The 11,315-nt window shown below is 32.9% G+C and overlaps 2 protein-coding genes across 2 annotated transcripts; one reads left to right on the forward strand and one right to left on the reverse strand.

Annotated features, from left to right (window-relative positions):
* Positions 1-5: 5 nt before the first annotated feature.
* On the forward strand, positions 6-1,953 carry LOC119643374 (protein fuzzy homolog; the record flags this gene model as incomplete). The annotated part of the gene is made up of 3 exons (XM_038042725.1): positions 6-122; positions 180-670; positions 1,680-1,953. Coding segments are annotated over 3 exons (666 nt in total), but the record flags the coding sequence as incomplete, so codon positions are not given.
* A 536-nt stretch (positions 1,954-2,489) lies between these two features.
* Positions 2,490-4,296, reverse strand: LOC119643373. The gene has a single exon (XM_038042724.1). It carries the CDS (start codon positions 4,026-4,028, stop codon positions 2,679-2,681), a length of 1,350 nt encoding a protein of 449 aa, XP_037898652.1. The 5' UTR covers positions 4,029-4,296; the 3' UTR covers positions 2,490-2,678.
* Between the last annotated feature and the right edge of the window lie 7,019 nt (positions 4,297-11,315).

Below are 11,315 nucleotides of genomic sequence, written 5' to 3' on the forward strand. Positions count from 1 at the left end.
TAGCAACAGAAGGCTGGTGGGACCTCCATATTGTCGATCGGCAGCTTTTGCAACTTCTTTTATATACATCAGTTAACTTACAGAACGATATTGCTGTATATTTACCGAAGAAGAGTCCAAATGTTTGTCTTTATTATTTAATTATTATTCTGAGTTCGTAATCAAAAACTCCATTACAGATAGCTTTCCGCTTTATAACGATACCAGTTAGTCATAACAGTGTTTTATGCATCATATGCGGTGCGGAGCCTAAAATAAGAGATTTAATTGACATCGCTCAAAATACATTTTGCAACGATGTATTTGTACTTCAAAGTATTGAACGCTGTATGCCAAGATGTTTACCGGATCAATTTGATCTCGATTCAAATATAGAGGCGATAATATTAGCAAATGCTAATACACGAAAATGTGTGTTTTCTTTTAATAACACAAGTAATGCCCATGCAAAACGCTTTGTTGGAGAAGGTCAACCGTCCGATGTGCTGAGTAAAATGTTCATTCAATCATTGACAAATGCATTCCTTGCCGAAAATCAACAGTTGGAGCATATCAGTCTTTCTGATCAATATTGGTATTCCGATAGCCACATATCTTACATAAAGAAAGATTCTAATCATAATATTTTATGCCTGTTATGTATGTCGTCTGTTCCAGTAAACACTGTCAAGTAAGTTTTTAGTAAAAAATTCCACACAGCAGGATGAAACACGTGCCATAGAAACATAAACAAAATAAAAATGTTGTGGGGAAAATTTTTCTAAACTGTTGTTCATTTTCATAGAAAAAGTTGTAGTTTTTGTTTAGATACGTATGGTTTCTTGCACTTGCAAATTGATGAAAAGAAATTGAATAATTTTATTGAAGCTTTTTTTTACTTTTTAAAATATCCATCTGATTTTCCACATTAATCCCATTATGTATGTAACAGTATAGAAGTAACCGCCAACGTGTGGAAACCGGGCGCGTATAAAAATCTAATAGATTGGGACTTTATTACACAATCAAAAGACTGAAAGCTTCATTGGACTTATCGCGATAGTTAACGCCCCAAACGATTCAAGCCTGAAACCAAAAAATTCTCTTAATACTGTTTCATTGAATTTTTTTTGAAAATATTGATCTAAAACTTGTTGATCACCTTTAAAATATAAAATATACATCACTTAGGCACTAAGGTGTATTAAGTTTGTGAGTATGTATGCAACACACAGAAGCACTTTTATTGTACCGATCGATTCAACAAGTTCTTCTGGCACTAAGCTTCTCTGTCCGTCTTGTATTTCTGTTTTCAACCTGCAGGACATGATTTTTGATTAAATTCGGCACAACGGTATATTTTGAGTCAAGGATCAGAACTACTGAAAATAGTTGTGGTGGAAAAGTGGTTGTATATGAGTAACTGTATTAACTGATATAGGTGATATGGGCTGTGTGGGCTGTGGTGGTATCCGGCCCACTACCATTTGTATATTTGTTTTATCGTTTTTATTACATAGTTTAGAAATACGGCATTAAATATTAAATAGTCATTTCACATATGTATACATATAAGAATAGAAATTCTTTGATTGAAACATATAAATCTGGCCAGATTCAATATTTCTTAAGCTACATATAGTGCCATCAAATATTTCATGTTCCTACTCGTACTGATTTATTTATTTATGCATTTGCAGAGGCATTTGTGACGATCTATTTTTCAAATTACTTCAGGATCAATCATATTGCTGGTAAAAACACATATCGTGGACACAATATGCAGTCAATTGGTTTTGATGACTTAGCAAAGGTTTTACGTATATGTACTTAACTTTTACATATGAATGATAAACAAACAAAAAAAGATATACATATTAAATAAACTTAAAAATTTTTAAAACAATTTTTACTTACTCGGGAAACTGTATAAATCACAATGTACAAACCTTTTTCAAAATTGATGACGCTGCTGTAGCTGTAGCCAATGGTATCCATTTTGCACGAACAATTTGCAATATTTTTCACGGATAATAATAATTGACAATTCTTCTTGCACGATTGTAAATATTTACATGGAAGTATGTACAAAACTCCGCACGAACATTAACGAGAATGATGATAGATAAGGCAGAAAACCCTCTCTCTCACTTTCTTCTAATATATTAGGAATTGCGGTTGTTTATGTAATCACATTACTGAAATTTTCTGCTTCAATCTGTACAAATTAGGAGCGGGAAGGGCTATAGTGGACAATATGCAGTCGTCACCACTGAACAAGGCCATAAATACTTCAACAGTGTTACTGTTCCATAAACCTCAGTTTTGTAAAAAGCAATGAGAAAATTAGCGCGTAAGCTATAGTAAGCGAAATTCCTATGTACCGTCCATTTTGAAAGAAATAAAATTTTCGAATTTTTTATAATTTATTACAAAAAATTGAATAAACTACATACAACTACAATCTTTGTATGTGTGTACACTATGAAAATATACATATTTTAATTTAAAACTCATGGAGACTTGACTAGTTTCGTGTAACATGTCCTTTTATAACTACATAACAACCTGTACGTTTAGATCCATTTCTAATTTTGTAATTCGTTACATTTAAACACTTTTTATAATAAAGTTTTCGCAAAAAAAAAATAAAAAATCGCCTTCTTTTCCAGCGTGATATTTCGATGTACGGCGGTTTACTAATCGCTTATCGAGTATGCCTTTCGAACACATTTACTGTGTCGCGTTATTCGAGATTCTTCGTTATCGGGATCAGCATCGCAATCAAATTCACAATGATTTGCAGACGATTTGACTAGAGCACATGTTTTAATAAAATCAATCGTTGAGTAACTTAAACAAATTTCCGTTAATTTCTGAGCATCGTCACTTGAGTCAGTCGCTTTATTATTATGGTATTTGGCAGGAATAGCGATCTCCATGGAATTGTCTTCGTTCTGTTTAGTCCTATTTGCGTAATTTTCACGTAGACTTAGAGATTGTCCATTGCCAACGGAAGCGTTAGAGCACTGAGACGGACTTTGGGGATTATCTAAGTCTAAGACAATATAATTGATAGATTTATTGTTTGGGTCGGGGCTTTCCGTTAACGAATCTCCATGCGATAGATCAGTATGCAATAAATGTGGAATATCGCTGTGCTCAAGGTTTTCATAACAATGCTCGGTTGAATTATAAAGAGCAGTAACTTCTTTTTGGTCCGTGCTGTTCAAAGTTGGTCTTAGAGTATCAACATTTGCATACAAACGTTGTGCTTCGTTTGTCGTTGATATTGATGCCGCTTCGCATCTCCCTGAAATATTGAAATGTTTCAGTCTAGACTTGTTTGCTACCGGCGTCTGCACACTGCTGTCCTCCAAGGTACCAGCCAAGTTATTATTAAACTCCTGATTTTTCCTTGAAGGTTGTTCCATATAAATATTGCTGGGGTTCACATTTGAATATGACGGCGTATATGGAAAGTGAACAAATTCTGTTACCGAAGACAATCTCTGGACAGGGTCTAACGAACCGCTTTCTACACGAAGCGGAGCAGTGTTGAAAGGACTTTGATTCTGCATTTCTAGTCGACGACCGCAAATACCTTGTACTGTTTCCGATTCCAAATAATTGTTAGGATTTGTATTAATTTCATTTCGTTCCAGGGTATTTTGAACACTTATTATCGCATCATGTCGCCTGTCCCGATCCGTGCTTACAGACATTGTGTTTACGTATCTTTGAAACTTTTGATATAACAAATCCGCTTTACAACATCGAAAGGTATATATCCGCGAACCCGTTGCGGATCGGCGCCCAGCTTCGAAGCTGAATATGTTCCCATTTAATCCATATCTACGAACATGCTTCCAAGTCCAAACAATCGGCTCCTTGCCCGATGCCGTAAACATGAACTCATTCGGACTTAATTCCAAAATTCCACATCTAGACATTGTTGGTAAATCTGGTTGCAGCCGCACTACACTGACATAAAATACATTGCCTTTCTTGCATGTATGAAGTTTTTTTGTACTATTAATGCATCCCATATTTAAATACCTTTCTTTAAATTATAATATCTGGTGACTATTATTATGCCATGCTCACATACAAACACATTTAACAAAATATCACATAAAATGTCTTTTGTTTTCCTTTTCTTTAGATTCAATAGAGGGCTTTTGGTCCTCGCACAAATCCTTTTTGGTTTTCTCATCACCGTATTAATAAACAGTGTTGCCCATTTTCTGCAAAGCTACTAAGAATTGTGAAAAATGTTGAATAGAGACAAATTCATCATTAAATATATCGCACAATCCTTTCGAAACAAGGATCATCTGTAGTGATTAGATTAATGATTTACCTAAATCAACTTCAAGTTATAACTCACACCTTAAATATGTTTAGAATGTTACTTAAAACATAATCAACCCGTTAAGTAATATAAGAATGTGTCAGAAAATGCAATATCTCTTCCTTATAATTGTCCAAACTAAATTTTCATACATGTTTTTTAAATAGATCTACTCTATATATATACCTCAGCTTCTCTTTAAGGAAAATATTTTATGAATCATAAGTCATAGAGAGTGGCGATGTTTCTTAATCATCATAATTGCATTAATTTGCTTAATACCTATCGGAAAGTTAAATTTTCTAATTACTACGGATGCACATCAAGTAAGGAGACGGGAAAATTTTGCTACAACAATCAAAAATCTGAAGTTGACAATCCGTTGCAGATATTAAAATAAATATTAGCAAAGATAGCTCAGAAATCCAATACAAATGTTTGGAAATATTCTCAATGTCTTTTTTTTTAGTCTAAGAATTCAATTCATTAGTCTAAAATTAAAATAATAATAATAATAATAATAATATTCTCTTATACTTGAGGACAGGAGGGTTATGATAGAAGATTAGTTTAGTTTAATGTATTTTATCAATTAATATTATTAGTTTATTAATTGTTATAGTTAATTGATTCAATCTCTACAGGATGTTACCTGCTCTACGCTAACTGATTTATCCATTTTATATAGAAAATTTCCTACAATAAAAAGACAAATAAAAAGAAATCAACTTTACGGAATAAATTTGTTACAATTCGCCATTTTTTTGAATTGTTGTTGTTATCTATGAGTAAAAACAAGCGAGAACATTATTATTATAGTCGCGCAAACCAACCGATGGAAACCTTACACCTTTTCGTCTAATAAAATCATTTGTTCATTGCCATGATAATACATTAAAAAGGTTGCATTATTTTTGTGTGAATGCTCTATCCATCGAAACTATGCATTTTGGAGGCGGCCCAAAACATCATCTGACGTGATCCGAATAAATCAATGGGTGATATAGGAATTCGAGGAAAAAACAGCTGTAGAATGTAAACAAATCAATTTAAGACTTTTTACTAACTAGCCAATAAAAATGTTTAGGGTAAAAATGTTTGCAATCAACTTGAGACGATGTTGAATGCGAACATTGTTTAAGTGATGAGAATCTAAACACTCTGTGTGTATTAAAACATTCGTACATACAAAAAAGCAGCTACTTAAATAGCAAAATGAGTGGAAGAGTTTTTTCTCGAGAAACATAATATTTGTTTCGGAGAAAGGGATTTGTTTTATGCAAGAAGAGAAGGCCGACATGCAGGAAAATTTCTTGAAGATTGAAGATATTTTATTATTATTATTATTAATTTCGCATACATACGCAATTATTTCTCTGTACCAGGGATTATTTCGCGTACATACGCAATTATTTCTCATACATACGCAATTATATCTTAGGACCAGGGATTATTTCGCATACACACGATTATTTCTCAGTACCAGGGATTATTTCGCCGACATACACGACTATTTCTCAGTACCAGGGATTATTTCGCATATTTCGAAGAAGACATTTGTAAATATCCTTTCTTAACAAAGTTAACAAAGTGAAGCAAAAAAAAAAGGCGGCTACAAAATCGAAAAACACTTTTAAATTTTCTTTTTTAAAAAAGTTACAAAGTTCTATTTAGTGACGGTAAGTGTCATTTTGTCAGAATGCAATAGTCCTTTTGAAGCATGACTTCTAACATTAACTCGCATAAAGATACGTTCGATCGTACGTTTTAAAGCATTCTTTATTCACTTCAAATTTTTATAGATTTAAATTCTATTGGCTTACGTGCGTATATATATTTCATCGTTTTGCTTTTCTATCAAAAAACAATAATTCTTAATGTTTAGATAAATTTGCTAATTGCACTTAGTTTTCTTACCTAAAATAGAAGAAAGTAAATAAATAGTATATAAATATATTAATATATTTTATTATAATCACCTTGATCCTATTGCAAATCACGCAAAGTTTTGTAATGAAATAACAACTGCCTCTGTACAAATGCGAGGAAGACGAAGTAATGGCTTTACAAGAACGTGTCAGCGAAGGGTAAAGCGTGGTTAAATTAGAATTTAAAGATATTAAGGAATCTATGGATGAACGTTTTAAAAAGGGCGGTGCTATTGCCGATGATTCGGCTAAGGCTAAGAAAAAGTTATTTTTGAATGGCTATTAAAAAAAATTCGAATTTGGGTGGAACTTTTACCATTCAATTAATATGAATGAATAAGGTTCAAATTTTTGTTTTGAAAGTTAACAAATTGGTCTAATCTACTAGAACTAAAAAGAACTTTGATTCATGGAACGATTACAAAATGATGGAAATGTGTTTTTGCTATGTAACATATTTTATCAAATTCTTACCAGAAATTTCAACTTTTATTATAGCTCTCATTATCATCAAATTTGAGCGCAGTTTAAACGTACGGTGTCCATATACCTTGCATCACAAATGATTCTAAAATACTTATCAAAATCGATCAAAAAATTAAAGTATTTGGACAACTGTCTAATAAAGCAAGAATACTTTCCATAAATTCAGTCGAGAAAACATCGAAGATGGCCAATTTCCCAAAAAAAATCAGAGCTTCTATTTTGTTGAACTGATATGTTTTTTTTCCCTTAACCAATATTGTAAAATTCAGTCGTTGGTTGTTGAATTAGTAATGTTATTAACTCATTTAGATAATTCTTTTCTTTTCGCCGGCTTCTATATAAGGATGCAACTTGTTATACTTGCTTTAAGCCAGGTAAGGCGGCCACATATAATTGATCACAAATTTTATCCAGTAATGCATATGATAGCTTTTACGTGATTCGTGAAAGTCCAAAAGAAAATCAAAGTCTATAAAAATCAATTCAAATGTAACAAATTGGGTAAAACCATGAGCATATATAAATAAAAGGAATGATGAGTTTTTACTTATTCTCGTCAAAGGCTCTACAAAACGCTTTGTTTTATTCATTCCATCCAAGCGCTCCAATTGCTTATATACACAACACCAATGGGCCAAGCGCTGCATTGTGTAATCAATGGAGATTTCTACCTCATTATAATAATCAGGAAACGTTTGATTCTTTTAAAGTGTTCATTGCAGCTGTTGATAGGGCCAGGCAAAAATGTTTTCATCGGGTTCTAACTGATCAGCAATTATATTACAAGTGATGCCAATAGCTGATAAACAATCGGTAATTAAGTCAGAAGCAATTTCCAGAGATAATTGCTGGGCCGCTTGCGATTTTTCCAACAAATTTTGCATAAAATGACGTCGTGCAGCGTTCTGGCAATGTACAAACGAAATATGTTGAAATTATTATCAGTGCATATTTAAAATTATCTACCTCCACTGTCGCTCCACATTTTAAAGATCCTAAAATACTCATAATTCCTTCTTTTATTAATTTTGTAATGAATACAAATGAACAAAACAATTTTGGGTACAATCTGACAATCGTTATTTAAAACAAAGTTGCTATAGACGGTGTCGTGATATACAAAGACATTATGCACGATAGAATTTATTTTGATACTATTTTCGATATTTCGATTCTAAAAATGCTTTCAAGTTATGCATACGTTGTGCAAGCAAAGTTATTTTGGCGGTGTTGCTGACATTGCTTTCAAAAATTTAAGTTGGCTCCCGCTTTTCTAAAAAATCGTTGCTGTTTTGTAGAGGTTGATGAAAGCAGTGATAAAAAAAAAATAAAAAAATAAATTCCAAACAATTCAAAAAGCGGAGCTTACTGATTTACTATATAATGCTAATTGTTATTAATGTTAAATTTACAAAAATGTAAAATATGTAAAATTCTTATTTAAATAAATTACAATTACAAATGATTGATCGTTGTTTTATTTTTATTTAACTTTTTAACAAATTAGCAAAATAGTGGCTGGGCTTACAATTTTAGTTTGTAGAATTTTGTAGGCTTTGGTAAATTTTTGTTGATATCCTTTACGAATTTGTGCTTAGAAGCAAAATAATATTAACCTTACATTTTTTCCTCATTTTGCCTAATTGACGTAGATGTTTGTAATCCCAGTGAACAACAATTTTCGCATAGATTTATTCATATCGAATACAGTAAATGAATTGGAATTTTCGAATAACTTTGAACCAGGCCAATTTGTTGATGGAAAGTGAGCATGGACTAAGTCAATTACACATGGCTTATATCTCCACATTAAAAAAATTTTATGTAATTCCAGTAGTTATATGCGATCCGATTCAAATGTATTGCTTTAAGTTTTAAGCTAATTAGACGTATTGCGGGTGTATGCAATACTGAGAAAGAGGTGAGAGGGTCTATACCGAACGGATTTGTCGGGTATTTAATAGTGGGCCATGTTCCATTGTAGCGTATTTTCCTATTTATTTATGTTTAGAAGGTTTAGAAGGTTTTTTTAGAGATGTCATTTAGGGGAAAAACTACTGAAAATTTAAATAGAAAGAATAAGAAAAAATGAAAAAATGTTAATTGTTGTATTTGAAATATATTTGATGAACAAAAATTCCACCATGAAGATGGGCGTTGTATATGGTAGGGTGCATAAAGCATACTTTTAATCTGATATTTGACTTTCCATTTCAGTGCAACTGGTTTCTGATTTCTAAAATACCCAACGAATATGAGCACCATTTTCGATGAGGAGTTACACGATGTTCTTAGCCGTCTACTGCGGGATTATCCGAAGTTGTGGCGTCACCGGGGGGGCCCAATTAAAGGCCAGTACCAGAAACTGGCAGGAAAAGTAAGCGTGGAGCTGCAGCGTCCAGTGTCCGCACAAAAGGTGCAAGCCACTTTACAAGATGTCAGGCGGCGTCTGCAACGGCTCGAAAAAGGATCGTCCTCCCGTATGCGTTCCTACGCATACCTATGGTATGCAGAAGAACTTGGATATAGGCGGGCCGTGAAGGCGCTTTCGAAATTAATTGAGCAGGAGAAGGGATTTGGGGCCTTCGAAGAAGCGGTCGTAATGGATCAAAATAAAAAAGTAATCGAAGAGATATTAATAGATACGGCTACGACTAAAACGACTGATACGTCAAGTGGTCAGCTTGTGCCAACCTTCGAAAAGTTCGTCCAGCAGTGCATGGAGATAATCGACGAGAACTATGTCGGCCCGTCCCCATACGCCCTAATCGTCGAGAAACCGCCAAGCGTCCAGGAGTGCTTGCAGATGATCGACGAGGATTGTGATGGCCCGTCGACGTCTGCGCAGGCTGCGCAAATGAAAGAACATCGGCGGCTCCGAGCTGATTCTCTCTTCCGGAAAACAGCGACAAATGCTGAAGAAGCCGCAGCGTGGGTGGAGAATATGGACGTCAGCAAGGAGACGCTGAAAAAACTCGTGGGGAACCTAACTCTCCAAGACGAAATTGTCCAAATCCAATTCGACGACGTGTTCACAAACAGACAAACCGTGTATTCGCGAGCGGAGGACCGGTCACATGGATGCGGATATGAGAATGCGCGAGGTACCGCGACGGGGGAACACCAAACTGTGCTCGTCTTTGCGGCGCGGAGCCTGCTGACGGGGTTCAGCGTCATATTGAGCTGGTGCAATAATAACGGAAAATAAATAACGAATACAAGTGCTAAAAAATAAAATGTAGTATATAATGGAATGAAAAAATAATCACAACAAGAAATATTAATAATAAGGAATAATAAAAACATTAATAATAACGAATAATAAAAATAAATAATGAAGAATAAATAATATATAGTTTATAATGACTAATTAATGATGACAAGTAAACAATAGATAATATATAATAAATAATGAAAAGGAGATAATAATTTATGGGCACTAAAACATGAAAAATTTATAGTAAATAATGAAAAATGCAAGAAGAGAAAATTTATGAATAATAAATAATGAATCATAAAGAATGAATAATAAATACAAACAAAAAACAAACCGTAAATAAATTTTAATAATAATAAACTATGCATAAAAAAGTAAGTAAAATAAAGCAATAAATAATGAAAAATGCAACAACAAAAAAAATAATTTGTGAATAATAAATAGTATAATAAATGATATATAGCAAATAATGAATAATGGGAAATAGATAATGAATAATGAGTAAACAATAGTAAAAATAATCAACAAATAAAAAATTAACAAGAATAAATAACAATATGAATAAGGTGTTTTATTTCTTAAGCGAATGCATAGTTCCGAGCGGTTTAATGGTAGGTAAGAAGTGTTCTTATCGTATCTCACTGTGTGCAAAAAGTAAGACCAATTCAATTTTTTTTTTTACTTTTTTAAATCTATTAATTATTCCAAATCTATTTCGTCTCCTTATAAGTAATCCTTAAATGCAAATCATATCCCTCGTCAAAAGTTTCGCCCCGCGGAAAGAATTCATAGTGCAAAGCCCCACGATAATCAAAGAAAACTGTTAATCATTAAAAATAACATACCATTATCTTTATAAGAGCAAGTATGTAAATACGCGACCCAGAAAATTTGAGTTGTTTTTTTCACGTACTTGCTTATTCGTCCTTCCCGCAATATGGTGAAAAGTAAAATAACGGTTGTTTGATTGTCCACTCTATGTTTACATTTTACTTATTGTGATATTAAAAAAAAGTAAGAGAAGTAATTGCAATAGTGATTGAAAAAATCTTTTTTTGGGATCATTATTATTATTATTATTATTATAATTATAATTTTAGACTAATGAAGTAAATTCTTAGACTAAAAAAAAGACATGGAGCACTAGCAACGCAGGCTATCGGCTCTAATTTAAATAAATGGATATTAGATAATGAGCTTAGTGGTATTAAAAAAGTAATATATTGAATTGATGTTCTGTTCTGAAGCTGATTGTAGAATGTCCAAAGGGTTAATCGTTCCAAATGCAATACTTCTAGCCAAGCAAAAGTTAAGGCAGTCGCAGAGAATGTGCTTTATGGTGAGAGTTTGT

This window comes from Glossina fuscipes, unplaced genomic scaffold (genome assembly GCF_014805625.2).
Source record: "Glossina fuscipes isolate IAEA_lab_2018 unplaced genomic scaffold, Yale_Gfus_2 60549, whole genome shotgun sequence".
NCBI lineage: Eukaryota > Metazoa > Arthropoda > Insecta > Diptera > Glossinidae > Glossina > Glossina fuscipes.

Coding starts and splice junctions, on each gene's coding strand:
- LOC119643373 (XM_038042724.1), bottom strand. CDS start 4,028: ATGGGATGCATTAATAGTACAAAAAAACTTCATACATGCAAGAAAGGC.